This window comes from Penicillium soppii (genome assembly GCF_028829465.1).
Source record: "Penicillium soppii strain IBT 18220 chromosome Unknown utg000005l, whole genome shotgun sequence".
Lineage (NCBI taxonomy): Eukaryota > Fungi > Ascomycota > Eurotiomycetes > Eurotiales > Aspergillaceae > Penicillium > Penicillium soppii.
In genome coordinates, this window is record NW_026643235.1 from 3,180,946 (window position 1) to 3,208,192 (window position 27,247).

Genomic DNA, 27,247 nt, shown 5'->3' on the forward strand with positions numbered 1-27,247 from the left:
TTGGTAGGCTTTCAAACATCAACCCATTTATGAAATTTCAGGCAAGTCTAAGAAATAAGCTGAAAGGGTGACAAATGCCAAAAAAAAGTCTCAATGTGTATCGTCATTCGTATGAGAGCGAAATCGTAGAGACCCGGGATAAGCCCGAGCTGGGGTATTTGAGGTTGAAGAGTAGAGAGGTCACTCCATTAGGTACAATATACATTAACTTGTAAACAAGGTATGTGCGACTCAACGCGAAGAGGAATATTTATAAGAATGTTAAACCTCAACCTCGGGCTTTGACTCAGTCTTGCGCTCAGCGTCAATCCGTTCTTGGCGGGCACGCTCTTGCTCAGCAAGGCCTGTCTTTTGGACAGTGTGGTGGGTTGTAAGCTCGCGGCGGCGGATAAACAAAGAGAGAATAAGGCCGACGCCTGCGACGGCAGTGTAGAAAATCCACATGCGGTTGAGAGCATGCGTGTAGGCACCCAGGACAACTTCGCGCTGAGAGGCGTTGAGACTGTTGATGAGAGACTTGGAGGAACCGGCGAATGATGCGGAAATGGTGGCGGCTGTTTCAGCGCCAACGGAGGCAATGAGTTTGTCGGACTGTTGGCCCATGATGTTTTGGAAGATGACAGTTCCGAGAACGACAGACATCGAAGTGGAAAGTTGACGAACGAAGCCGAATGTAGCTGTTGCGGTGGCCATGTCGGCGGGACGGATGTTGGCCTGGAATGCGACAAGAGGCGCCTGGAAGTTGGGGCCAATACCGATACCGGCGATGAGCTGATAGATGATGATGCGGGGCCATGAAGCGTAGGCCTTGAGATCGATGAAAAGACCAAATCCTAGGAGGATGAAGAACATACCACCGATGATCAACTCGCGGAAGCGACCGGTCTTTTTCATGGTGATGCCAGTGAAAACAGAAGCAATTGAAAGAGACAATACCATAGGCAAGACGTAAACACCACTCAGAATCGGGTTCGCTTGCAGGACTGTTTGGAAGTAAAGCGGCAGGTAGTAGGTACCAGCGATGAAAACAAAGCCATGACAGAAGCACACCATGAGAATGAGGATGTTGTACCACTCATTGAACAGCCGCGAGGGAATTATGGGGAATTTAGCAAACCTCCATTCATAGACCATCGCCAAGGTCCAGGTGAGCACGCCGAAAACAATTAGACAAATCACAGTGGCCGAAGCCCACGGGTAGTTTACACCTCCGAACTCCAGACCAAAGAGGAACATCAGAGTTCCACCGATAATCAAAAATGTTCCTGCCCAGTCAATGCTGCGCAGACCGGCCAGCAATGGAGTCTTTGGTGACTCAATGTGCAGGAACAAGATAAGAATAACAAGCGAGACACCTCCAATAGGAAGGTTGAGGTAGAAGCACCAGCGCCAAGTCACGTTTGTAGTGAAGGCACCACCAACAATAGGGCCAAGAGCTCCCGCGATGGCCCAGGTTGCACCGAAAAGACCGTAGTACATTGGACGATCTCTCATGCTGAACAGATCGGAGACACTGATGTTGGCCAGAATGATAATGCCACCACCACCAACACCTTGAATCGCTCGGCCTGCCAGAATCATGGCCATGTTCTTCGCGAGGGCGCAAATCAAACTGCCAACCAGGAAAGCAACATTGGCGAGCACGATAATGCGCTTTCGGCCCCAGATGTCGCTAATCTTTCCCCATAACGGAATACAGGCGGCGTTTGCCAGAAGATACGACGAGGCGATCCATGAAAAACCACTCTCGGATGCACCGAATTGAGCCGCGATGGTGGGGAGAGCAGTGGAGATAATAGTCTGCAAGATCGACGTTAGAAAAGAGAACAAAAGTGTGTGCCGAAGAAAGGGGCAAAGAAAAGTAAACATACCATGTCCAGAGCAGCCAAGAATAACGCCAACTAAAATCAGACATCACCAAATTAGCTTCTGCACCTCATTTTTTTGCATTTCCCCGCGCGCTTTGCCCAATAGGAGGCCTTTTCGGAGATTTCTTACACATAAAGCCGCCATGACAGCTATAATCTTCTTTTTTCCCATTTTTGCTGCTTGCGACGGTGTCCGATCTAGAGGCGCACCTCCGGAAGTCTTTTCCTCTACACTGTCCGCATCGTTGTCGGGTTGAGTGGCCACCGGGGCTTGGGTTGGTTCTTCCGAGGGCGCATCGACAGTGGGTTTTTCCGCATTGGTCTGGTCAAAAACAGTATCGGCGCTTGAAGCATCTTGATGCTGGCGGTCGTTCGCCATTGTGCAAAGGGGGTTGAAAGAAAGGGAGAAAAAGTGTAGAAGAAAAAAATCGGGGTTAAGATCCGCTCCGTCGTCCCCGCTTAGCGTTGTGTCAATGTGCGATCTATTCGTAATTTTCAAAAGAAACAAAAGAGTTTTGGGATGAGAAATATTAATTTCGCATAGTGAGGATGCTTATAGAAGCAAGAAAACCGGACAACGTATTTTCGGAATTTGAGAAGTATCGGAACGTCGATGTTTGCCGAGTAAAATTAGAGATGATCTGGTGGATCCTCGGTGTCGGTCGTTACGAAGCGCCGACTCCGAAGTTTGTATATAAGACCTCGTATGACTCACTTCGAAGTAGTAGGTCGAGTATAATCTAGACCGAACTTGAGAGTCCGTTGTTTTTATTATCGTTGTGTATAGCTCATATTTATCTGCTAGGTCACATGTAAAGCACTTAGTCTTGAACTTAAAAGAGAGACAAGACACAAAGTTATGAGGGCGAAGAGCCTTAGCGGAGTGGTAGCTTAAGGAAGCTACTCCACATGCTAGTTAGGTGAAATCTAGAATTAGGTCCATATATCTGAATCATTTTATCATAATTTTAATTAGCCACGTTTGGATCGCTATAGATTGCTAGAATAGGGAGAATTAGAAAGCGAAGATGTTCTGCACATCCTTATTAGCTAGGTCAAAATTTCGTCTAACAAATATGCCTATAGATACCTCATGTCTCTTAGTATAATTTTATTTATCCATCTGACTCTCGTTTGTTGGATGAATTCGTATAATGCGTTTTCTGCACTAATCTGTGCATATACTAAAATGCTATTGATGATGTGTAATCATTCAGAAGGCGCACGTATGCTCTTATCAAGGGCTACAAGGATGTCTAATCATTAATCGGCGCTGCATGACTCTGCGCTTTATTTGAGTTAGTCAGCCGTGCAAGAGCTGAGAAACAAATTTCCGGGCCAGGATATCTTAGTGGAAACGTTCCTGCCGGGCCGTGAACTAACCGTGAGCATTCTAGGAACGGGTGAAGATAGCCGGTAATTGGGGTTCGAGAATCGATCTGGAAGAAATCAACTGACTCCACCAACGGAGATGACCACTACAGCGAGTTGGAATATGCCAGCAGACGGAGCAAATCCAGTAAAGCAAACCTGCTCGTCTGTCAAGATCACGATTTGACCCATCCGCAAATCCAAGCCGCCTGTATCGTGTCTCTAGATGCGTGGAAGCTCTTCGGCTGTCGGGATGCCGGTCGTGTTGACATTCGCTTTGACTCGAACGAATCGGACGCTGTTCCAAACATTTTGGAGGTGAGTATCATGACACCTTTCCTTTTCGTGTTCATTCTTTTTGCACTAGGCTCATATCTTCGTTGCGCAGGTGAACCCGATTTCCGGCTTGCTTCCGGTCCATTCGCCACTGCCGGGTAGCGCCGAGAGCAATGGTATCTCGTACGCAGAGCTGTTGGAAGCCATTATTGAAATTGCCCTCCGACGCTACGCTCCAACGGTTTTTGTCAACGGGAACTCATGAATGACGGTTGCAGGGTTCAATCAAACGCTGCTACACCTCAAGTAGAGATGATCGCAGCTCAGTGGCCTGACGCCTGAGAGCATGGGTCTAGGCTTATTGAGGCAGAGCCAGAGGCAATTTCACCGTATAATCGATGTGGTTAAACGTCAACTTTGACAATGACTGTCATCATATACAGTGTTGGATATAATATGTTGCTTGGTGGTGCCCACAGATTCTATATGTTTTATGTCAAAGAAAGAATACGCATAGATACACCGTACTTAGCTTAGCTAAGAAGGTGTGTACCTTTTTGGCCAAGCGGTCACGAAACAGGCGTTGTTTCTATCCGACAATCTATAGCATTGATACTGATCCCGCGACCTAGTATGTAAGACTAAGTAACCAGGCGTCTCTCAGGCCGGCAGATGCCACAGCATAGCATTGACTGGGGATTAGCGTTACCTAGCCAAGTGATTCTTAATTGATGGAGGTGTAACAACCTGTTATATAGAATCCTTGCATTCGTAACTGGTGAAAGCTACTTAAGTTAGTCTATCTATGTCATCTCAAAATGGCAATGTGTAGAACCACCTGTTTCAAACCAAACTATTATTTACTTGGAAATAGGACCTTCTATTGAAACTCAAACATGCTAACTAGGTATCCTAGGTATCCTAGGTATCAAATTTCAGGATTATCTTTTTCATTGCCTAGATACGATGTCATAAAGGTTGTCGGAAACAATCCGTGGATGCCAATCCAATGAACACAAACCGTGGACTATGACCAGTTTAAGTATGCATGTTTGAAAGATGAAGAAAGAACGGGAAAAACACTTCAAATATTTCCTTCGTCCTTGTTTGCATAATTCCATACTCGCTCTCGTGTTTGTCTAGGTTGAAACAACAAATTCCAGTCCCGAAGAGTCTTCTCAATACTGTTCTGGAGATGGCTTAAACTGGGTAAGACCCAGATAGATTCGAACGTTAAACTGCCAAGTGGAGTCATGGCTTGATAACACCTCTACCAATATGCAACGAGAATTTCTTTTCCCCTGGCAATTCTATGACAAAAGCAGAAGGGAGATAGGGTATAATATGGAGACTAGTCCCATGAAAGAACACAATGAAGCATAAACATGCAGGCAAAAAAAAAGCAGGCAAAAATCCGGGAACATACTATTCCTGTAGCAGAAGTATTTCTGCAGCCAAAGTGATGTCAGCCAATAATCCAGTATCAACACTCGTTCGCATCAAAACTTACCCGTCAAGGCCTCCTCAAAGCTGAGGGTAATATAACCATCCCGGTCTTCGTCATACCGCTTGAAAACATCCGTCATACGCTTCAGACTAATACAAGCCTGAACGTATAAATCGAAGCTCATACCCCCGCGACCAGGATCTTTAGCCGCCGCAGCCATCTGCCTCGCCTTGCCCTCAAAGACACCATATATAACCCCAATGAACTTCGGACTGAGCCTATACCCGAACGCAACAAGCGATTTCTCAAACTCGGCCATGTTAATCCGCCCGCTGCGATCCTCGTCAAAGCGGTCGAACAGCTCTCTCCACGCAGCGAGATACCGCCACAACGAACAAAACTCGTCGAAGTTGATGGTCCCGGTTCCGTCGCGGTCGAACATTCGGATCATCAATCTGACGGTTCGTGGGTGGAAGGAGGTAAAGTCGCCGTTTACAAGGGCGGATCCGAGCTCCATCTCCGTGAGGGCGCCGGAGTGGGAGGAGTTCGCGGCGCGGAACAGGGGAAACAGTTGTTGCGGATCATTGCTGGGCGCTGTGAGGGGTGGAACGGGTGATTGGGGAGGGCGCGAAGAGGGCGCAGGCCGATTGCGCTGGACGGGTGGTGGGCCGAAGCCGTAATTTTGAGGCGGCGGTGAAGGGTGTAGAGAATGGGGGCGCGGTTGAGTCTGGTTATAGCTTTGGGGGTGGCTTTGGCTTGGGAGAGGCGGGTTCGATGACGGACGTCCGCTGTATGAGTGTGTTTGGTCGAAGCGCGGCGGCGGGGTAGCGTATGCGCCCTGCGGGGGAGCGCTGGATACAGGCACGCGAGGAGGAACACCACTGTGGCCTGCCTGCGGTGGTGGGCGGGAAGGAAGTGGTTTTTGGGACATGCTTTGGCTGTGCCCTGAGGAATGGCTAGACTGGCTCTGGAAACCACTTGATACACCTGATACACTCATCGAGCCTATCATTTGCGCAACCTACTAGGCCGTTAGCAAGGGGAAGATGGAATGGGACGCGACGATTAAAGTACTTGTTCGGGCTCGGCATGACTGTCGTATTCTCGTGTTAGCAGCTGTAGGCTTCCATGTAACTTGCGACCGGTTAGGGACTTACGCCGGCAGCGCATCGGGGTTGTAGGATTTGTTGTAAGCCATTGTCGGAGGTGACCCAGTAGAGGGGAAGGGGCGAGAGAAACACGTCAGCCTCCAGGCAAAGACAAAGTGAAATGTTCAAACAATCCGAATATAACGGGAATGTCGAGAAGAAAAAGGAGGTGAGAATTGCAGATTGCTTAAAGCGGAGCCGTGGGGCGGTTTACAAAGGCACTTTAGCGCGCCAAGTGAGATTATCGAGGGGAATGTCAATGTCTAAATTCTGAAAATGGTGTAACCTATTCTATTTGCATTCTTATTCATTTGAACATTCGAAATATTCAAGCAAAAGTCCCTAATCCTTGTTGATATGACTTTGGCGCCCATGTTGACACTTCAGCCCTACCTTCCATATATCTTGCAGGCGTCAGGCCCTAAAAATAAATTGGGGCCAATTTTGACTTGGAACCATTCAAGCGTTATGTCAGACCCCGCTTCTCGTATTCGTATGTCTAATTCTCTTGAGCCCAACATTTGCCAGTCTCTTAACATATTGACAAGAAAATAAATTGCGAGTGATTAAAGCTGAGAAGGATTGAAAAGCACAAAAGTATTTTTGAATAATAATGCATCCATAACAAGAAGGGTATCTCAACGAGACAACAACGCTTTTTTTCACGAGCATGCATCCAGCGCAAGAAAATCACTTTTGTTTAAACACCCTGGTAAACACCACGGGCGATGAGAGAGACCTCAGGTGCCTCGTCCTCGAGCACAGCAATGATCTCCGTCCAAGCCTTCTCCTGGAGCTCTTCTGCATCTGGGCCAGTAGTCAAAGCGGTGGACTCACTGCAAAATGATTAGCAAAGGCACGATAAAACACAGCGGAAGGTTGTCTTACTCCAAGTACCCATCACTGCGCCAGCACTTGCCCTGAGATTCGATACCCTGGAAGGTTGCGCTGACAAGAGAACGGCTTCCCTGTTCGGCAGTTCGGGCAAAAAGCTTGTACATGATCCACACGATACACTTCTCATACCAGCTGTTGTACTGACGGCCCAAACCCGAAGCGCAGAGACCAGGACTTATGGTGTTAACAATAAGGGGGTGGGTACCGTCTTCGTTGCGCGACACGTTGGCGATCCTCTTCATCACAAATTCAAGTAGCAGCTTCGAGATGCCATACTGCTTGGGGCCCTTGAAGTTGACGGGGTCATTCAGGTGTGGCAATAGAAGGTCGTCAGTTTGTAGGCTCTCGGCCTTGACTCGCACGAATTGCTGACTTGAGACAACGCTCAAGTGGACGGGGTTAGCGGCGGAGGCGCTTTTTCTCAACTTGGGAAGCAACAGTAAAGCCAGCATCGAGGTGGACAGCGTGTTGACCTGTAAGGTCTCTTCCCAGCCCTCGGATGATTGATTATATGCACGGTTCCATATACCAGCGTTGAGAAGAGCGACGTCAAGTCGGTCAACCTCCTTGTAGATGCGATCAGCGAAGAGCTTGACACTACTGAAGCTGTCCATTTCAAGCTGCCACACTTTGATGACATTGCGTCGGTTGGTAGCTTTCTCAAGCTCAAGCTTAGCTTTGTTGCCTCGCTCAATGCTGCGAGATCCGATGATGAGAGATTCGGCTCCAAGGTTGAGAATTTTGACGGCAGCTTCGAATCCGAGACCCGAGGTAGCACCTGTCAGGAGGACAATCTTGCCCGCGAAGGAAACGCCTTGTGGGTCAGTAGGGGGGTGTACTGCATCTTGAGCAGCCTAAACAGACCAGCCATAATGATGGAATCGTTTGAGCCACAAATCGAAAATAACTTGAGAAGTGTAAGTATGAAGAACGCGTCCAAGGACTTGGATGTTTGGAGCAGTGATAACGCGAGACGGATAAGCGATAAGCGATAAGCGATAAGACCGATGAGTGAGTGACAATCGATAAGGATTGAAGAGGGGCATCGCAGCACCTGGGCAGTCAGTAATAGTCCCAACATCATTTGTATGAAAACAACCCACGTCACTGATTTAGGAGGTAGAAAGTATCCATGTAGTTGCAGCGAGATTTGGCCAAAGAATATATTTGGTGCAGAGGATTGACAGAGAGGACTCTATTATAGGTAACTGAATGGCATTGCACCCTGAACACATTGGAAAAGAACGCCGGCCTGTTTGTTTGTATATCTACTCTGTCGAGGAGTATATCTAATATAAAGCACTTTTCCGCCCTATTTACCTTTTGGTATCCTGATTCAACCTCCACGATTCCAAAAGTCAAATCGTGTTGTTTTATCATTCATTTTGGAAGAAAAAGAAAACGTATATTGTCTGAGTATTTTGCTGAGCCATTACATCACTTTTATTAGCAGAACTAAACTGCCTGGTTGGGATTAGATTGTTAATATCATTTATCTGTCCTCAGTGGTTATATTGCTTGAAGAACCCATTGTAATTGGTATCTAGGCGCCCTTGTAGAGTGCTACACAATGCAGGATAGGCGAGTACTTTCGTAGTCAGCCTGAAAATGAAGCTCCAAGACCTAGATAAGAGAGAGACATGTAGAATTGCGACCAAGATGATCTAATTCAACATCACAGATCATGGATATAGTACAAACACGAAGTATTCACCAAATTTGTGTGGTGTGTGTGAAACGAAGTCAATACTGCGGCTAAAAAGGGCCGAAAGAACCGGGAAGAGTTCGCATAGCCGCTACTTAGGCCATTTGTAACACAGTCTGTGATTTGTCCGTAAGAGACATGTAGTTTAATGGAAGATTTGTTCAAGCCTTGTATTTAATCAATTTTCGCAATATGTCTCATCGATGCAGGCAATGGCGGGATAGCATAGAGCAAACACTGCAAACAGCCGCGACCGCTATGTTCATTTCTTGTCTATCACTTCAACGAATGTATACAATTGCGATTTACCATTATATAGAGAAAGATCCAATCACTAGAAAACGATCTACACTTGACATTTGGTTCTCCGACATTGACATTGCGGTTTCGCAGACCGAACAGCATCTGGCCTTCGCGGGGCAATTATTAATCCACAACTTTTCAGGAATTCGGCCTGACCTTGGCAAACTTGCGGCGGATAATTTCGTTAAGGAATCGACATAGTCATACAAGAAATGACAGCCGCTGAACAAGGACATCTAGTCCATCCGGAAGGCCGGACGTGGAAGACTCACTTTCCCGAAGGTGATCTCTGGGTATTCGGTTATGGGTGAGTCAACTCATTGTTTGCTGTCATATCAAAGTCGCTAGAATATCGCATGCTAATGTTCTCACAGGAGTTTAATTTGGAAGCCGCCGCCACACTTTGGTACGTGAATCGGCGAAGATATTTGGTGTCAGCTCTAGAACGAATCTTGTACTGGCCTATAATGAAAACAATGACTGACTTGGTCGTGTAGACCAACGTATCCCAGGCTATATCAATGGCTATGTACGACGGTTCTGGCAGGTATGTCTTCCTCTGTTCCTTCGGGGAGAATCCGATACGTCCACCATCAGAATGACAAGACTGACTAACATATTCGATTCGCATAGGCTAGGTACGTATGCGGCTGAAATGGGTAAAATTTGCGAAAACAGCAATTTGCTGACGTCTGAAAAAGTTCCGACCACCGCGGGACCCGCGACCAACCCGGACGCGTAGTGACCGTCATTGAAAGAAGCTTTTGGGAGACATTGAATGACCCAGTAATTCACGCTGTTCCCTCTTCACGTGCTTCCATACTAATCTTCTTAACAGACCGCCGAGTTAGAATCTGAATCAGCGTCTACTGGCAAAGTCTGGGGCGCGGCATATCACATCCCAGCCTCACATGCCGAAGAAGTTCACGACTATCTGGACGAACGGGAAATTAACGGTTACACTGCACATTACACGCCGTTCCACCCGACCATCAATTTTGGGGATACCAAAGCGGGCGAAAACCAAGAATCATCGCCGATAATTTGCATGGTCTACATTGGCCAGCCGTCTAACTCGCAGTTTTTGCGGGAGGCATCATCTCGCGATCCGCAGGAAGTCGCGCAGGTCATCAGTTCCAGTCAGGGTGCTAGCGGAAAGAACACTGAATATTTGTTCATGCTCGAGAAGGCGCTTGAGGGAATCGGACTTGGGACTGCGGATGTTCATGTTACTGATTTGGTGAAGAGGGTTAAGGCTATTGAGGCTGTGGGTCTTGGAGAGGCCGAGGAGAAGGAGGCCGAGCTGCATGTTACCAAATCTCTGGAGGATGCGGCCGAGGATCCTGCTCACGTGAATGGTCGAACAACGATCGAATGAGAAAAGATATGTCGGACTCTGTTGACGGCCGTGCTGTCATCTTGTTGACCTCTGCAGGCCATTGTATTCCCTCGGCTAGATCAGAAACACTGAAAATGCGATACTAGGCATGTGACAGACGATTTCAGCCTCGTTAATCTCATAGTGGAAGGCGTTTAGCATCAAAGCCTTCTCTATATCAATCCAGATTATGTTCAATCTCGTAGAGAAGTCCGCTCTTGCTCTGTGTTCTGCTGTAGGTAGAGATTCGTCGTTAAACACAATTTTGGGGCTGCGAACAATATGAACCAGACATGGATCATTCTGTGAAACAAGAAAAGAAGAACTGCAAAAGAACTTTGTGGACAGGGCCGAATGCAACCATAGAAATGCCCAAAATTTGCATCCCATTACCAAACACGAGTCAACAAAATCCATATTCCCTTCGTAACTTGTTGAATATAGATGAAATGAAAGAAGAACTCTGCTGCTTGAAAGCTAGCACCCGTTGTTCCCAGGCACCGTTGACCGTATCCCACCCCGTTATCTGTCATCACTTCTTTGAGGAGAATTTCGAAAGGAAAATAAAGCACACAGGAAGGCATTATGCAGATGTTTTATCATCTAATGGGTGTGATGTCCATCTTGAGGAGCCTGTTCGCTGTTCTGGCCACGCCAGCCTTCGAATATCAATAAATATGCCTGCCAGTGGGGAAATTAAGACTTCAAAACTTACCTCCGCCACCACCGTATCCGGTGTTAGCGCCACCGCCTATGTGAGCATTAGTATAATTGACTGAGTGCCAGAACGTGCAAAAAAATAAATAAACTCACCATAGCCACCCCCATAACCACCCGTCCCGCTGTAGCTGGCGGGACCACCGGGGCCGTTGCCGTAACCGCCCCGGTTGTATCCACCGCCATATCCGCCACCATTATTGTAGCCACCTGCAGCATAACCACCACCCGCGTATCCGCTTGTGGGTTGTGAATTGTATCCACCTCGGCCCTGGAAGCCTCCCTCGGGACGTTGGGGGCGGTCAAACGCCTTGTCAACACGAATGACACGTCCGTCGAATCTAAAACATGCATGCATGAGACCACAGTGTTCAAGTTTAAGCGCATATAACACTAAACCCAAATCCTTACTCTTGATTGTTCATGGCATTCATGGCAGCATCCGCTTCAGCATCTGTAGCAAATCGAACAAAGCCAAAGCCACGGCTGCGCAAAGTCGCGCGGTCCTTCACCACAATCTATAATGATGAGGTTAATGGAAGTTCAACGCATTCGATCGCTGGGTAAATTCAAACTGACGGCTTCCTGGATCTCACCAAATTGTTCAAACCCCTGACGCAGGGCATCATCCGAGGTGTGCCAAGAAAGACCGCTAATTAACATTGCCGTCAGTCGGGCTTTGTTAAATATAAATCGCTCCCTAGAAGGGAAGTACATACTGGACAAATAGCTTGGACATTGTGTGGCGGTTCTGATGAAAGATAAGAAACACGTAATGTTCGAACCACCTTAGCTCAATAAAAGCAAGGGGGGGGATGAAAGAGGGAGATGATTTATGAAAGGAGGGAAGGATAAAATCAGAATCCGTCCGGGTTGTGAAATGACCAGGAGATCCTAGTGGTTAAGAGGCGAGTCAGCATTCAGTCCCGTGTAACAATCACACTGCGTTAGGGCTTCCACATCACTGGGAATTTTCCACTGGTCAGATACCAACAACATGCCCACAAGGCGCAATATAATGCTTACTGTGTCTTTGTCTAGAAACTAAGCTAAAGTCACAAAGAGCGCGGACTACGCCCAAAGGGTACAAAGTGGGGGTAAAGCTGCAAAGAGACAAACCTGCCAAAGCACATGAGTCTAAACCTTGAATTGATTGATGTGCGGGTCGCATTGGGCTAAAATTCAGTTGCAATGAGCCAGAATGTGTCCGAGCTTTCGTTACAATGAAGAATTGGCAGCACTAAGGAGAACGGCTGATGTACACTTCGTCTGCCCCTCATGCTGTGGCTCGAACTTTGGCCATGTTGCACTGGGTTTTCATCAGGCTAAATTAACACCCTTGATCTTTGGTTGAATTCTGCTGCACGGTGCAAATTTCTTTTCGACATTTATGGCCGACAAAGTCCATAAACTGTGATTTGACACAGGGAGCCATCGTGGGCTGAGCGGGATCTCCATGCGTGTGGACTAAGAGAATTTGGTAGATTAATTATTTTCCCCCGTACCTCGCAGTTCTGTCCATTATTGGTCGTTATGTGTGCTTATGCATGTTGATACTTTCCCTATTCAGCCGGGAAATGATGGCCAAAGGCGGCTGAAGGTCTGGCCATTCATTTATGCAGACTCCAGATATGCAATTGTATTGGTCTAGCCGCCCTGTCAGCTTTGGCTGTTAATCTCAATCCGAGTGGCTTTACTGTATGTGTGGATGCATGTGGGTAGAGGGGCAGTGCCGCGTAGGCCCACATGCGGCCTGGGCCGTGTACTGGAGGAATACCGGGAGATAGCGACGATCGGCACATGAGTCGGTATAAAATGCCAACATGTGTCGACTAAAGAGTTAGTTTGAAGTAAGATATAATATGGATAGAGATGATCTCCAGGAACACTCTCTGAGAATAACTGAATATCAAACTTGTTCTTTTCCAAGTCTGTGCTGGGTTCATTGGTCATTTTGGTGCTATATTTATTGGAAGAGGAAGATACCAATGACAGGCAATGTGTAGAAAATAATGATTTAGAATCAGAGATCCATTATGTATGTATACTGTGAATTGATGAGTTATCCAAAGAATAAAATGAGTTGGTTGCGCTTTCTCTGGCGGTGACCATCAATCCGATAATTAACCTCGACCTTATCCTTTACTTCACATTCAATCACAACAACTCTCTCTCTGTATGTTCACTATCGATTGCACATAAATTCTTCTCAATATGGATGAAAGCAACGGTTCAATCCATCGATGGTTGGCATGCTTGGAGGGCCCCCCACAAAGTTACCACGATAGAGGTATGTCACTTTAGCAACTATGCCTAAGTGAATAATTTCCTACTAACTAGGGCTCAGATGAGAAGCAGAACCAACATACAAACGGAGGAATCGCGCAAAATTTTTCGCACATGCAATTAGAAGGATCGAATTTGAAAGGGCTAGGACATCCATCCTTCAGAAAAAGGAATGCGGATCAGGTTGACAAAACCAACACATCAACTCCTGAAGAAGTTCTACAAAAGAGACCCCGAAAAAACTATGAGTTGAGATGCAGACACAAGACTCGGGAAGATCACTACGAGTACAAGGGTCCCTCGTCGGTGGTTGGATCTCAATCGCAGGTTGCCAAAACCAAGGCTAAGAAGTCCCGAAGAAGGCACACCGTGAATGATGATTTCCATGCCATTGATGTCACTAAAAACAGATTAACGGTAAGTCAACTCCCAATTCCGGCTTGATTGTGCTCATCTTAAATTAGTTGCGCAACAACACGAATTTGGGTATCTTCAGCAAGGGCAAGACCTCTTCAACAACCCACCCCCGAGCCAGTCCGCCAATCTCTCGTACGAACGCTGGGCCAAGCAAGAAGCCCCATAAGCAGAAGCTGAGTACTGATCTGCCTTTCTCCGAGATGATGTTCACGTCAAACGTCTCGTTAGGAAAAAAGAACATCGGGCCGGATTTCATATTTTCGCCTACCGGGAATACTTTGTTTGAGGCTCAAGGAAAAGATCGTAATGAAACATGCCCACCTCTCGAACACTATTTACCTAATCTTTCAAAGGCTGAAGTGCCTCATGTCAACATACCTCTTGCAGCGGGACAACGAGAAGCCTTTCACCTGCCACCACGTTCACTTCATGATCTCGAACTTCCTTCCCAACACACATCAAAGGTCGATGTCTTCAACTTAAACAAGCCTCTGGATAAAAGGCAGCCCGAGGAGCCTTACTCATCACACCCTCTGTTGAAAGATCCCGAACATTCTCTACGTAACTCACCAAGAGTCGGCATGTTGATCAACACCATACAACAGGAGATTTCTCACTCGCCGTTACCTTCGAGGCGTGATCGGTCCTCCTCCCTTCATCTTCCTCAGAAGAAGAGAAAGGTCTCGGAAGACTCTCCATCCATCATTCCATACACTTGGACTGAAACCGAGGATGACAACACAGAAAGAGAACATGCTCTCGAACGACACCTGCTCGCTTCGATGCATGTTGGGATGGCCCCTGAAGGCATATCCAACGAGATTTCTCATTTTGTTTTCACCGGAAAGTATTGGAATCTTTCAGAGTTGTGGACACTTCTGGAAGAAAGAAAGGTGGTATGGTCGAACGAGGCCAGCGGGCAACAAGCTGCACTGGGCAAACAAACCACGTCTCATATCATTGCGCAAAATTCCTCTGCTCTTTTCGATGTTGATGATATTCATGATGAGGTTGCCAACCAGAGCGAACAACCGGAGATCGCAGTTGAAACAGGCTACAACACGTACAACAGTGTATCAGTCCAAGATTCAGTTCCGCGCAATAGCAAAGGATTTACACACCAAGGTCTGGAAAAGGATGAATCGCTGATGCTATCAGAAAAAGTCCTCGAGACATACGGCGGGAATAATGAATCAACATGCCGTCAGGATGACCAACAGCACTTGACTGTCACTAGGAAATGCGCAGACGAGCAATTACTTACTGCCTTTGCATCGGAATTCTCGCGTTCATCCCTGGATGACATCGATCTACATGGACTTAGTCGAGTTGAGGATGATGATATGTTCTATGAAACACTGGATGCTGTCTACCACGCTATAGTGCGCTCTGAAGTTGCTGCAGAGGTTGCATCAAACCTGCAGGAGCTACTGACATCCCCTGACCATAACAACCCATTTCGCCTACAAGGGCTGCCCCATTCAACTCCATTTGCAAGCCCTCAAAAAAGCCTTCCGGAAAAAGGGACACGCGAACCAACTTTGTCGGTACCGGTCCCGGAACACATCAACCAAAAGTTGGCGTCTGAAACGGTACCACCTGAGCCTTCCAATACTCACGAAGTATTCACGTGTCATGACGATGAAAGTTTCTACGGCCCGAGTACACATTTACCTTGGTTAGCTGCCAACGAGCCTCAATCGCACAGCTCGATGACAAACCAAATCGGGCAGATATCTGGCTTTTGGCGGCAGAACAAGCTTTATTGATTTGAACAGCGGAAGATTTACATACGGCATGATGGGATCCAAATGCAATACCATATTTCAAAGAAAAGCACAGGCATGGATGAACATTCATAGCTATGTAGAGGCGTATTTCTATCGATGGATATATAGCCATGGGGTCCCAACCGTGTAACCTTGAGTGACTCCTATGATCCGGTAGGTTCATATTCACCAGCAAGACTAATAATTGAGACTTGGTTAATAGCCTATTTTAGCCCCCGATAATAACGTGAAGCCATCAGTCTCGTACAAAAGCTTGGGGGTGATAATATTTATAATAAAAAAGCTCCAGCGGACGTACCTTAAGGCAAACAAGAGTATCATAACTATCTGAGATCCTGTGGCAGACATCCTACAAAACAAAGCTTTCCCGTCAAGACAGTAAAACTTCTCTGCTGGGGGCCCAACTTCAACAACCGTGTCCGACAACGCTGCCCACGTTCGCAATCAATATCTTAACAGATTGGTTGCACAGGGTAAAGAGGATGTTCTAGTCATGCATTAGTATGGAGGCATTCCAGGCACAGACTCAGTGAAGGCTTGGCCCCCAAGGTCTTCATTAAGGGAAAGTGGGACGGCGTCGTCGCTCCGACACGTCCACATTTTTCATTCCCGCCAGCCGATCTGTCCATCTTTTCCTTCCGTTGGCGCCGCATCGATCATGATATTCTATATAAATTGGAAGATGGATCTTTGGGTGTATTGTGCTGGAGTGATGTTGTCGTGATCTGAGAGTACTGGCAGGGGACTTGCAGATACATGCTGCCTGGAAAGTATGGCAAAACTCTGATACAGTCTTTGGATATCTTTCTTGGTGTTATCTAGTCTGTCCCTCATCGTGTTTTCAATCGTGATTGAACAGTAGCTAGCAATGTATTCAGATCGTTGTGGCAGATGAACTTCAGGCATAGCTATTAGGTTCTTTTGGGATCATGTAGCCATTTGAGCCATCGCCATTTAGAAATTGGATGTAGTGTGCACCGAGATTGGTGAGGATCGATTAATTCATTGGGTATAAAACAGTCTAAAATGAAAGGGAGATCAAACGCATTTTCTGATAGGCCAAGTCCAATGCTTGTCTGTTCAAGATATGAACCTGTCCGCCTATACAAGTCGCCATGGAACAGAATGGATCAAAAGATATGTATCTTTATTCTGCGCCAGACGAGGTCCCCAAAGACTGTGAACGCTTTTGATTTGGCTCGCGATATTGTTCGAACGTTTCAGCGGTATTGCTAATGCCGCAAAAACAAGCCAGGTCGGGGTTGAAGAGGGAGTTGAACAGTGAGCCGGAGGTTGTGCGGGAAACGATGATATGACCGGCCCAGCAGTTGGGAGACAACGGTGTGTATGGGATCTAGGTGCATGGAGTATATTCGCAGTATGGAGCGATCATAGAGTTGCTGCTGCCTCAATGACACCCGCTGCCTTGAATGCGGCCGGGTTCCGTATCACCACCTCGACCGGGTACTTCCACTGCATGAATCGCGTCCAACCTAGAAATCCAGCAATTAGAAAACGATAGCACATACGGCAAGTTGCGTTGCCGGTCGACTCTACCTACTCCAATACGCGCATCGTCGTCCTAAGAGTTTCCCGATGAAGGGAACCAGGACCATACTGAGCAGGAGCTCCAGCTGTTGAATGCTCTCCCGCCATTCTGCCTCAGCATCAGAGGAGTATTCGGATAATGTGTCCAGGTCGGAATCAGTTGTAGACTCAGAAGGAAGGGAGGCGATCTCGTCGTCGGACTCGGAGTATGAGTTCTGCCTGGAGGGAACCATGTACGCGGACATCGAGAAGGAAGGATTCGAACTGTCTGGTGATGGGACAGACATGGTGAAAATAGATCAAAATGTGTAGAGCTCGATAGGAAGTAGCAATGGCCTGCCTGGTGCTGTAGTTAATCAAGAAGTTCACTGCCCAGGTGCCGCCCGGCAGCCACCGATCAACAAATGATCATGTAATGGGTCACGTGGGTCATGCCGTAACAGCCAATCAATTCATGATATAATCTCCAAATCTACATCTACTACTCCGTATATACATATCAGGTTCAGACAACTTTACTCAATTTCTACTATTCATGCAGCTAAAATCATCTCCATGTGATGCCTCCATCCTCAAGAAAAAGAAGAAGAAGAAGAGCAGCAAGCCCAAGGAAAACTCCAAGCACTTCAAAGCCAAGCTTGCTGAGGCCGGTGTTGCCGAGGAGGATGGCAAGGAAAGCCACGAGGAAGTGCCAGAGGGCGACCCCGGGCCCGGTGCTGGTATCTGGGCTCACAGCGCCACTCAGATCATCACTTCTCTCTCATTCAGAAAAACAATCCCGACATGATTCCTGGCAGCGGCAAGTCTTACAAGATTCCAGCTCCCCAGTGCTTGCGTGAGGGTATTCGTAGAGCCATTTTCGCCAACATTGCCGAAATCTGCACACACATGAATCGGAGATTTGTTTCCGTCACCCAGCTTACCGCTATGTGATCGCTAACTAATATTTTCATTAGCGAAGAGCACTGCAGGTCCTTCTCGTTCGCTGAGTTGGATAATAGTGGTAGTGTCGACGGCTCACGTCGGCTGATAATCAAGGGTCGACTCTAGCAGAATGGTATCGAGAACATTCTCAGGAGATATATTGCGGAATACATTCAATGCAAAGTAAAAAATCCCCAGATTCCTTTTTGAAATTGATATCGCTGACGCAGATCGCAATATAGACTTGCAAAAGCTGCCACACCCTCCTCGACAAGGGAGGAAATCGTCTCTACTTCATCACTTGCAATGTATGTAAATCTCGTCGTTTTGTAGCCGCCACCAAGACCAGCTTCCGCTCCCAGATCGGCCGCAGAAAAGTTGTGAGTTAGATTGGTAGAACTCTTCTGGCAGTTTGCGGAGGATGTTCTTCTCATCCCTTCTTCATGGCGTGTCACTTACTAGGTCTGTTTCCGCAATCAAAACACCCCTCTTGCATTCTTTTCCACTGCAAGTGATTCGAGACGAGAACCGATACGAAGGATGAAAAGTAACGTCATTTCAAATGGGCTGATTTGATTACTGACTGGAAATTTCCTTCATAATTCACAAATTGGTATAACATCGGGGCGCTTTTGGCATCTGCCCTAATGCATCGCATAGATATACAACAAAAAAACCTTGCTCGGTAGGAGAGTAGGTGCCAAAACCTATACAATGACTGAACTTCGACGGTTCCGGGACGAACCAGTATATCACAATCAGCCACTGGCCGTGCTCATCTTCATTTGTGCAGCAAAAGCATTGAGGTTCCTTGTCTGGAAGTAGATTACTCCCGGACCTTTAAACCGGCAAGCGACACCTTCGCCGGAACCGAATGCAGATATGATACCACCAGAGGCAACACGCATAATTGTATACGTGCAGTTCCATGCCACAAGATGGCCGTTGTCAACGATGTATACTTCATCTACGGCAAGCTAAATGAGAATATCAGTCAAGTGCAAGTATAGAGTCGAGCAGAAGGTAATCTCACTTCTTTCCTGATGATTGCGCCGAAACTCTGCATCCAAAGCAGTCCAACGCCGGTGATTTCGTAAACGAAGAGACCTTCTCCGGAAAAGAAAGCGTTCATGAGTCCTTGAGACTTGTATTCGTGGTGTACACCGCTTGTGTGGGCTAAGAAGGAATCTCTGCCGACTTGCCATCTTTTGGCTTTGCCGTTGTCTTCCTCTTGGATACGGAGGACAATGATATCTCCTAGCATAGGGGGTGCAAGCAACACCTCGCCCGGGCCGGTGAAAGTCGACATAGTCATGCTTCTTAGATGACTAAAAATCAGCTTCTTGAAGGAGAACTTAAATTTTCCCATCAGGGTGATGGTTGGGGACATTGAGACCATTGCACCTGCGGGAATAGATTTAGAACCATCCTGATAGCAGGGAGTAACCATCTCTTTTGTAGGACATGGTGGGATGGGAAGAGAGCTGACCTGGTCTCACGGTCATTGGACATCCCATTGCCAATTGAAGAGTCAGAAGTGAGTTTGTGTCCCGGTGGCTGAGTCTGTAACTGCCTCCATTGAAAGTCCCAACGTCATCCCGGGTTATTGATTGGGCTCCAACGAATTCGCCATACGCCGGCGCACCCCCGGGAATTCTGGTCATTCTTGCCGACTCCGAGGGAGGGGAGGGAGGGGTTGGTGATGAGGCAGAAGGCTGTCCAAGTGCCGCATTATGGTTGTACGCACCAATACTGTGCTGCTGGACAGCTTTCTGGTCAATAGGTGGAGTAGGCGTTGAGTGTGGGGGCGCAAATTGCCCACCCGAATAAACAGGTTGGTTTCGTCGCGGATTCTCTGCAAATGGATTCACTGAAGGTTGTGGTGGTGAATAGCCACCATCCGAAGGAGGCGTCTGTCTGGGAGGTGGTGGGTAGCCAAAGTTCGGAGCTCCGCCACCTGAAGATTCTCGGGAGAATGTCTGAAGGGGAAATGCTGGCGATGGTATTAGTATTAGCAGTAGATTTGGGTATACTTCTGAGAGATTTACATGTTGCATGTGCTGGGGCTATCTCAATTGGTCAGTGGGCTGGGCTTCCCCGTATAGCAATGGGATGGATCTTACCAGACATTGGAGAAGACCAATTTTGTTGTTGTGACATGATCGAGATTGATTCACACTCGAAGATTTCTTTTTCCAGTGTAGAGCTGTTGGATCTCTAAATTGGCTTTCTAGCTGTCGTCGTCTGTCAGGCTTACAGGCCAGGCCTTTGCGAAGGATGCGGAGAAACAAAAAGAGAGGTGGGTTGTAATGCGAAATCAATAAAAAACTTCTGGGTTCTCAAATTTAGCAAGCCAATTGCTGTATTGAGAGAATTTTAGTAAACAATTAACACATTAAGAAAAGCTGTCCAGGGGAGGGGGCATCCTGTGGCGGACCATTCTTTTTAAAAGCACAGCTTCAACTCCGCACCAGGAGCTCCAAAACTAAAATTAGACTAATAAGCCATAGGAAGTGATCACTCATGTGAAAAGACCTCGCAAAGCACGTAGAGTGGCACTACTCGCCAGTCACACATGACTACTGCATGCTCATCCCAGCTGGGCGCTTAGGATGTTCCCCTGCGCGATCTGATAGGTTGACCCCACAGACCACCACATTGAGTTAGCGATGTCTATTGGCTATTTGATTAATGAGTACGTGCTATGAAGAGGCCAAGAATAAACACAGAACTTAACTTTACAAGTTCTCTCCAATGAGTTGAAATAATATATGACTCAGGATAGACCCACGACCACCGAAACCCTTAAATTAGCCCTGGAGATGTTATTGCGGGAGGTTAACAATTTGAGCTCAGACTTGGCGATACTATAGCACTACGATTCGACTACCGAACTATGGTAGTTAAGGTGCGGTAATTTCTGGTCTCTTTTTTTTTTTGGTGGTAAACAATGGTCATTGTAAACATTGATGGTCATCATATGGCACCACCTGAAATCATTGTTAACTGTCTGAATGTAGAATTGTGGCTTCGATGTAGCCATAGTATACAGGGCAAAAGAGAGTTCACTGGAATATTAAAGTACAATTTATAAATATTTGCAGGTATCCAGGTACAACTAACAGTATCAAGTGACCCCACGGATTGGTGGTACCTTACCAAAGGAAGCTCCATGAGCCTCTAGCATCTTCACTGCTATCCTGTCGTTGGATTCGTGTGATCTAGTCAAAGCCGAGTAGCCTTGCAAATCCTTAGCATTTATAAAAGCGCCAGCCCGCGAAAGAATCCGGACTGCGACGTCGGACCGGTATTTGACGGCTAATAAATATGCCATGTACACAAGGACAGGCTCCTGCTTGCCTAGTTCTGCCCATGTAGCCAGGAGAAGAAAAAGAAGTCCGTAGTTATTGCTCCGGAAAGCCCATTCCAAAGCCAGACCTTCTCCATATCTGGACATCACTGAGCAGAGGTTGGACCCTGTGTGGAGGTCTGTTAGCCAGTACAGTAGAGTGTCGATTCCTTTTTGGGTGTCGCCCTCATGCTGACCAACCACAATTGGTTGAGGCAGAATGTTGTGATGCTCCGATGTCATTTTCATCATGTCTTCCCGTTCAAAGGCTTCAAGGTCTTCAAATTTAGAAATATGACGCAACGCCCATCCAAGCTCTCCAGTAAATGAGGGCCACCATTTCGCACGCAAAACCGAGGCCATCCAACCATCGGGGCGTTGAACTCCCGATGATTTGTGGACTAATCTGACCCTTGGGTTAGAGGAAATCAACCAATTTATTTCGCCAAGTGCCATTGGGCGATTTCTCGTGATTCCGTGCAGGATGGTTCAAAGGCAAAGATGTCCAAAGGCATATACGGATCGCTGGAATTCAGCTGAATCTGTCCTTGCACAAAGCCAACGTAGGATACTGAACGGTTCTGGAAGCTCGGCTGATCGGTCGTGACAATTCGAGAAGTGTTTTGTTATGTCTTCGGTATCTGCCGCAAGTTCTGGTAAAAGCCCTTGGTAATGTAAGGTTGGGACAATGCATAGTAATGCATCCTCGCGCCAACCTAAATTGCTTCGCTCAAAGCAATCTACCAACTGCTCAATACGACTGTTTTTGGCAATCCAATCGTTGCAGCTTTCCTTGACGAGATCGACCTTGCCGCCGAGCCCTTTGGAGAGGATGCCTCGCCACTTGGTAGAGATTTGTTGAAGAAAATGGATATAGATATCTTGAGCGGCCATTTCTGTCAGACCACCCTCCAGCTTGACTGCAAGTATATCCCCTTCCTTGGTATTATTCTGGGAACAGGTCCCGAACAGGTCAGATGAAAAATTCATCAGGTCGGAGGATATCATGGTTGCCTTCCTCAGGCGAAAAATTCACTTGTGGAATAATAGATCCATTGTCTCCGTGCCTGCATCTTCTGTATTAAGTCCAACTAGACGATAAAACGGAGTAACTGTCGTTTCACCACGGGCTTTGTTCATAGACCAAACCCACAGCCCTAGAATCGCTTCAAGTGTGTTGGCATTTATCTTCCATTTCAACGTATTCTCGCTTCGACGTATCGTCATGGGGTATTGCACGATTTTGTAATTGTCGTCTATTGCAGAGGATGTTTTGGAAGCAATAAAGATCTGAAAAGTGAATTCCACATCGAAATGAAGAAACCATTCGGTAGATGTCAGACCCATTGTCGTTTCAATGGCCTTTGCAAGGTTCTGAGCCGCTCGTCGAATAGGCATATCGTCCCAAGAGACCATCAAGTCCCGATTTCGATTTGATGTGACTTCTGCTAGTCGCGCTCGCGTATGAATGAATCTTTCTCCTAATTTTGAGCTCGGATCGTATATGGCTGTGTATAAACACATGGCTATTGGTTGGACCATGGTCAATGAATCGATATTTTCGAGACGAAATGCAAAGCAGTCCAGCTCTTGGTTGGTCGATGACAAAAGCTTCTGTTCTTCCAGGAATTCGTTTTCGTTTGGTGCCATCCGCTCGGCTCGAAGGCATGTTCTGATCACAGCCATCAAAAGGGTTGATCCCATCTGAGCCAGGATCACAGAAGCATGAAGCCCTCTTATTCCAACGAATTGAAAAATAAAATCTGTCATTGTTGATGCTAAGGTGCAATAGATCACTTAGTATTTCTTGTCCAACCTATGGTCTCTGACTGACTTTATATAAGAGATATCGGTGGTCATAGATGAGTCACGGCCTTCCTTGGGAATTAAGAATGCCTTGTAAACCTGATCATCTATATTCTGCTTGCCAGGCTGTAACCAATATATCTTGCTTGGCTTCGTTGGGTGCAGATAATACTCCTTCGATGACCGCTCCATGATGAAAGCACAAGAGAACATTCCAATGAGACGAAGTGTTGTCCCAACAATGTATAAAGGAAAAGCATATGAGGGCACACATTTACTGTTTTTCTTGAAATGGCTGGGGTAGACGAACACTGTCAATGAGGCATACACAACAGTACCTATGCCGAAGCTGTCAGTGGATCTTCAACCTCAAATACAGGGCCATAAAAGCGGCTCACCTCCTTGAAGCATGCACCCAATTATTGCAGCACAGTAGAACCAGAATTGACCCCTCCTCTTGATACCTTTATTCAAAGACAAATTTGGAATGTCAAGCTCAGGTAATTCAGAGGGGGAAACCTTGCTGCTGCAGGTCCAAGCCCCTTCAGCGAGAGCCTACTTTAAAGTACCCATCTTTGTTGCCTTCTCTCCAGTTTTCTCGTCTTGCTGCTCCCAAAATACCAGCTTTATGATCCTAGGCCTTCCAGAAACCCATGTAATCCCACCATCGTTGAAAAGCTCAGCGGTGAAAGCCGAGACGCACGGAAGGAGTTCACTTTCAGCCTCGGCCGGGGCCTCTTGGGCTCGTCCATTGAATGCCCCTAGATATGAGCTACCGCAGATCCTGATCATTGATACAACTGCAGTCATTACTCCCAATGGTGAAAGTGCGAATATGAGATTATCGAGCGAGCTGATCGACTCAGAGAGAAATTGCTTCGTAAGTCTTTCACCAAACAAGGTAATCAATGGTGCCTTAGCTCTGGAAGTAGCATATATTACTGATCATTGAGCTGCATATATAATATACCAGGTCGGTAGCAAGATTGTTTGTGAAGTCATCCCAGTTATCAGCAGCATTCACAAAGGAAACAAACAAAAAGATCAAAACAAAGCTAGAAAGCATCATAGATCAATAGGTCATTAAACATTCATACGTAGGTAGTAAATTAGCAACCCAATACCAAATTCTCTCAAATGAACGTCCAAATTGCACCCTCTTAAGGAAAACACTCCTCCAAGCCCGTCATCCGCCATCATAGCCGATCCCAACTCGATATGGACAGAGTTTCTCACACTCGTTAAACCCCTGCATGGCAAAGATAGCATAAGAGCTAAGAATATCTTAAGCATGGGTCAAAAATTTTTTGAAAACCACTCAAACGGTAGGTGCATGTATATAGGGGCTGCCCTTAATTAGAGTATTGTCACTACGCTAGTTGCGGCCCGCATCACGCTATACCACAGTTCTAGAAGGGACTTCTTCTTAGCATCAGCGCGTAACCATATCCTTGCTGTGGATTGGATGGATGTCGTCTTCTTGTCAACCAATATTTAGTTGCACCGTCCAGTTCAGGTAGTCAAGAGACAAACATGTTGAAAATTACCATGTGATGTGCTGTCGTGCGATAACTACGTGGGTTTCAAACCCACGGAGATCGCAACTTTTACGCAAAAAATAGAAAGCAACTTTACCCCGGTGTTTTGAACTATCAGTTCTTTTCTCTGATATTCGATTTTCAAATCAGGAATTCTACGCAGGTCAGAAACGCGAGAATTGTGGCTGTCAGTTCTGGCGGACCACTTTAGCGCGGTGAACTTGCTTGCAGTTGTTGATTATACGGGTAAAAATAAGAATCCACTGTCCTAACGTTTGGCTAATATTGTCAAATCTCCAGCTGGTCGCGCTTGGCCGGGCGGCCGAGTTGGCGCAAATAGGCCTGGCAGCCCGGATGTTTCAAGGCTTACACCGAATGTCGAAGCCTGATCAACGGCTTTTCTGCTCAAAGCAAGAGGAGCACCATCGGGAATTCTGGTCGGTATATGTCCTTGATAGTTGATCTCCTATGGTCGATCTTGACGCGTAGTCTATTTTTCTATAGGAACGGGTCTTCAAATTGGACACGGGGCCGAGATAAGTATGTACATAGACCCCGTGTCAAAATAATGACACCAAAGCAATACTAGCAATTGGACATTTGGTGCCAATAATTGCTGCTGATGGAGCTAGATCAATCAATTTGAAGCAAACGACAAAGCCCCAACGCCGTATCAATGAGTGCGAATACGAAACAACAAATTTGCGAGCGAATGGAGATGCTATGAGATTAAAAGATGCTGTTCACAATATTGGAACCCACAGTGGCACCGGCGCCGAAGATTGCTATTATCAGTTAGAATGCAAGTAACATGGGAGCGCTGGAAACAGAAGTCCAACATACCGGCATTGCCAAGTTTCTTTCCAAACTTCTTGCCTCCCTCTTCAAATTTGTTTTGCTTCGGCTCTGCCGGGTTCGCAGGTTGTCCACTCTGGCTGACATCGAGAGGCATGTTTCCATAGTTTTTAGCCGAAGGCGGTTGTCCATAACTTGGAACTGGGGGCGATTGCGAAGGAACCTCCTCGACATAGTTTGATGGGAACAGACCCTCCATTCCGGTTGTCATGTTGCGACCATACCACCCTGATTATCTTTGGTCAACTGGTTTTCTCTCCTAGATGGAGGGGGGATCATACACTCTTTTCTTTCTTTCTTGATGATTTGAATTTGTTGGTTCTCCTGGAAAGAAAGGCCGTCGTCTTCCTCTTCCCTCGGTTTGTAGTCCCACAAAGCCCTTGCCATTCCAATGACTTGGGGATAAGCCGGCGGGGCTGGTGGGGTCGGGCTTGTTGCGTATTGGTTGTGTTGCGCGGCTTTCTCGTTCACCGACATATGGGACATTTGATATGCAGGGGGCGTATTCACTGGAGCATATGGGCCGGGAGGATGCCGTGCTTGTACTGCATATGGTCCCGGGGGATGCTGTGCTTGTACTGGAGCTTGGTAGACAGGCTCAGGCTGTGGCAGCTGTCGGTGCGCTTCAGAAGCATGTGTGTCGGCGATGGCTTTGAGCGGCCGTAGGATGGTATCCATCTGAGCGGGAGTAATCAAACCGACCGAGTCGAGGAATTCCAGTTCCTGGTGGTATTTCGTTAGTACCTGACGTGCATTTTAGGAACCGGGATCCAAGGAGATATACCGTCTGGATCGCTCGGAGCGACCGAGTTCTCATGGCGAGCTCTAAGTTGCTGGGGGCCGCCATGGTAAATGAGGCAAGAGATTGATGCAACTGGTGGTGTGGATTGAAAGAAATCTGGTTGTTTTCACCAGAGGACAAGGTGTAAAAGTGGAGTAAGGAGAGGGCGGAGATAGGACTTTGCCAAGTCAGGTCTTATTAACTATGTAGCCTAAGGCCAAGATGTTAGATTACGCCAACCGAGTTTTACTATAACATCTAGAAGGGATATACCAATTGGAAAACAAAAATTATCCCCCTACTTAGATCAGTTGAATGAAACCTCTTTTTGCACTCGACCTTTGTTTGTTTCCTTGTTGCGTTGGGGACATGGATATCTGGGGACTCGCCAAGGCCTATGGAGAATTACCCCAGTAGCAATTCAAAACACCTCAACATCTTCACTTATTTAGATGGCAATGTCGTATCCCTGAGCTTTACAGGTTAAAAAGGCTTCAATTCAATGGATTTATTAAAAAACTACATCTTGTCTAAGATCCTTTTACCAGAAGGGGGATTTACGTATGATTATTAAAGCGATCAGGTAGATTAGCGCTATCTAACTAGGTACCCTATAACTGATATTGTTTGCTGAACACCAAATCATTATGAAACAACCTTCGAAGTATTGATTATTGGTCAAGCTTTGTTCCTATGTCGAATAGTAAGTCATCTAAGCTCATAGTAACCAAAGATCATCTCACTATACAAACATTGTATGGTCACCACAAGTTCTCGTACATTGAACTATATACATTTATCCAGTTGGTGGAAATATCCTTCAAATTATTTATAACGATTATC

General features: G+C 46.7%; 16 protein-coding genes across 16 annotated transcripts; 5 read left to right on the forward strand and 11 right to left on the reverse strand.

The window, feature by feature from the left end:
• Nucleotides 1-261: 261 nt before the first annotated feature.
• On the reverse strand, nucleotides 262-2,247 carry N7529_006643 (MDR family MFS transporter; the record flags this gene model as incomplete). The annotated part of the gene is made up of 3 exons (XM_057242170.1): nucleotides 262-1,800; nucleotides 1,872-1,901; nucleotides 1,999-2,247. The coding sequence occupies 3 exons, from the start codon at nucleotides 2,245-2,247 to the stop codon at nucleotides 262-264; spliced, it is 1,818 nt and encodes a 605-aa protein (XP_057097529.1).
• Nucleotides 2,248-3,171: 924 nt separating this feature from the next.
• On the forward strand, nucleotides 3,172-3,780 carry N7529_006644 (uncharacterized protein; the record flags this gene model as incomplete). The annotated part of the gene is made up of 3 exons (XM_057242171.1): nucleotides 3,172-3,284; nucleotides 3,353-3,557; nucleotides 3,607-3,780. Coding segments are annotated over 3 exons (492 nt in total), but the record flags the coding sequence as incomplete, so codon positions are not given.
• A 1,234-nt stretch (nucleotides 3,781-5,014) lies between these two features.
• On the reverse strand, nucleotides 5,015-6,160 carry N7529_006645 (EF-hand domain-containing protein; the record flags this gene model as incomplete). Its single annotated transcript, XM_057242172.1, has 2 exons — nucleotides 5,015-5,918; nucleotides 6,120-6,160. The coding sequence occupies 2 exons, from the start codon at nucleotides 6,158-6,160 to the stop codon at nucleotides 5,015-5,017; spliced, it is 945 nt and encodes a 314-aa protein (XP_057097531.1).
• Nucleotides 6,161-6,810: 650 nt separating this feature from the next.
• N7529_006646 (putative short-chain dehydrogenase/reductase family protein) lies at nucleotides 6,811-7,878 on the reverse strand (the record flags this gene model as incomplete). Its single annotated transcript, XM_057242173.1, has 3 exons — nucleotides 6,811-6,946; nucleotides 6,999-7,821; nucleotides 7,872-7,878. 3 exons carry the CDS (start codon nucleotides 7,876-7,878, stop codon nucleotides 6,811-6,813), a joined length of 966 nt encoding a protein of 321 aa, XP_057097532.1.
• Nucleotides 7,879-9,227: 1,349 nt separating this feature from the next.
• On the forward strand, nucleotides 9,228-10,393 carry N7529_006647 (gamma-glutamylcyclotransferase; the record flags this gene model as incomplete). The annotated part of the gene is made up of 6 exons (XM_057242174.1): nucleotides 9,228-9,322; nucleotides 9,390-9,421; nucleotides 9,513-9,562; nucleotides 9,649-9,653; nucleotides 9,717-9,801; nucleotides 9,854-10,393. 6 exons carry the CDS (start codon nucleotides 9,228-9,230, stop codon nucleotides 10,391-10,393), a joined length of 807 nt encoding a protein of 268 aa, XP_057097533.1.
• Nucleotides 10,394-10,996: 603 nt separating this feature from the next.
• N7529_006648 (RNA recognition motif domain-containing protein) lies at nucleotides 10,997-11,827 on the reverse strand (the record flags this gene model as incomplete). Its single annotated transcript, XM_057242175.1, has 5 exons — nucleotides 10,997-11,052; nucleotides 11,109-11,168; nucleotides 11,207-11,451; nucleotides 11,522-11,628; nucleotides 11,690-11,827. The coding sequence occupies 5 exons, from the start codon at nucleotides 11,825-11,827 to the stop codon at nucleotides 10,997-10,999; spliced, it is 606 nt and encodes a 201-aa protein (XP_057097534.1).
• Nucleotides 11,828-13,324: 1,497 nt separating this feature from the next.
• N7529_006649 (uncharacterized protein) lies at nucleotides 13,325-15,582 on the forward strand (the record flags this gene model as incomplete). Its single annotated transcript, XM_057242176.1, has 3 exons — nucleotides 13,325-13,400; nucleotides 13,458-13,813; nucleotides 13,861-15,582. The coding sequence occupies 3 exons, from the start codon at nucleotides 13,325-13,327 to the stop codon at nucleotides 15,580-15,582; spliced, it is 2,154 nt and encodes a 717-aa protein (XP_057097535.1).
• Nucleotides 15,583-16,992: 1,410 nt separating this feature from the next.
• N7529_006650 (uncharacterized protein) lies at nucleotides 16,993-17,438 on the reverse strand (the record flags this gene model as incomplete). Its single annotated transcript, XM_057242177.1, has 2 exons — nucleotides 16,993-17,096; nucleotides 17,165-17,438. The coding sequence occupies 2 exons, from the start codon at nucleotides 17,436-17,438 to the stop codon at nucleotides 16,993-16,995; spliced, it is 378 nt and encodes a 125-aa protein (XP_057097536.1).
• Nucleotides 17,439-17,686: 248 nt separating this feature from the next.
• Nucleotides 17,687-18,201, forward strand: N7529_006651 (uncharacterized protein; the record flags this gene model as incomplete). The annotated part of the gene is made up of 3 exons (XM_057242178.1): nucleotides 17,687-17,870; nucleotides 17,897-18,080; nucleotides 18,108-18,201. The coding sequence occupies 3 exons, from the start codon at nucleotides 17,687-17,689 to the stop codon at nucleotides 18,199-18,201; spliced, it is 462 nt and encodes a 153-aa protein (XP_057097537.1).
• Nucleotides 18,202-18,205: 4 nt separating this feature from the next.
• N7529_006652 (eukaryotic translation initiation factor 2 subunit beta) lies at nucleotides 18,206-18,464 on the forward strand (the record flags this gene model as incomplete). The annotated part of the gene is made up of 2 exons (XM_057242179.1): nucleotides 18,206-18,258; nucleotides 18,329-18,464. 2 exons carry the CDS (start codon nucleotides 18,206-18,208, stop codon nucleotides 18,462-18,464), a joined length of 189 nt encoding a protein of 62 aa, XP_057097538.1.
• A 369-nt stretch (nucleotides 18,465-18,833) lies between these two features.
• On the reverse strand, nucleotides 18,834-20,205 carry N7529_006653 (AIM24 family protein; the record flags this gene model as incomplete). The annotated part of the gene is made up of 4 exons (XM_057242180.1): nucleotides 18,834-19,052; nucleotides 19,109-19,479; nucleotides 19,565-20,068; nucleotides 20,199-20,205. 4 exons carry the CDS (start codon nucleotides 20,203-20,205, stop codon nucleotides 18,834-18,836), a joined length of 1,101 nt encoding a protein of 366 aa, XP_057097539.1.
• A 997-nt stretch (nucleotides 20,206-21,202) lies between these two features.
• On the reverse strand, nucleotides 21,203-21,880 carry N7529_006654 (uncharacterized protein; the record flags this gene model as incomplete). Its single annotated transcript, XM_057242181.1, has 1 exon — nucleotides 21,203-21,880. The coding sequence occupies one exon, from the start codon at nucleotides 21,878-21,880 to the stop codon at nucleotides 21,203-21,205; it is 678 nt and encodes a 225-aa protein (XP_057097540.1).
• A 33-nt stretch (nucleotides 21,881-21,913) lies between these two features.
• Nucleotides 21,914-22,432, reverse strand: N7529_006655 (uncharacterized protein; the record flags this gene model as incomplete). The annotated part of the gene is made up of 1 exon (XM_057242182.1): nucleotides 21,914-22,432. One exon carries the CDS (start codon nucleotides 22,430-22,432, stop codon nucleotides 21,914-21,916), a length of 519 nt encoding a protein of 172 aa, XP_057097541.1.
• Nucleotides 22,433-22,456: 24 nt separating this feature from the next.
• N7529_006656 (uncharacterized protein) lies at nucleotides 22,457-23,194 on the reverse strand (the record flags this gene model as incomplete). The annotated part of the gene is made up of 1 exon (XM_057242183.1): nucleotides 22,457-23,194. The coding sequence occupies one exon, from the start codon at nucleotides 23,192-23,194 to the stop codon at nucleotides 22,457-22,459; it is 738 nt and encodes a 245-aa protein (XP_057097542.1).
• A 27-nt stretch (nucleotides 23,195-23,221) lies between these two features.
• Nucleotides 23,222-24,296, reverse strand: N7529_006657 (uncharacterized protein; the record flags this gene model as incomplete). The annotated part of the gene is made up of 4 exons (XM_057242184.1): nucleotides 23,222-23,568; nucleotides 23,629-23,772; nucleotides 23,800-24,145; nucleotides 24,201-24,296. 4 exons carry the CDS (start codon nucleotides 24,294-24,296, stop codon nucleotides 23,222-23,224), a joined length of 933 nt encoding a protein of 310 aa, XP_057097543.1.
• A 1,201-nt stretch (nucleotides 24,297-25,497) lies between these two features.
• On the reverse strand, nucleotides 25,498-26,470 carry N7529_006658 (SH3 domain-containing protein; the record flags this gene model as incomplete). The annotated part of the gene is made up of 4 exons (XM_057242185.1): nucleotides 25,498-25,553; nucleotides 25,612-25,851; nucleotides 25,905-26,346; nucleotides 26,408-26,470. 4 exons carry the CDS (start codon nucleotides 26,468-26,470, stop codon nucleotides 25,498-25,500), a joined length of 801 nt encoding a protein of 266 aa, XP_057097544.1.
• Nucleotides 26,471-27,247: the final 777 nt, after the last annotated feature.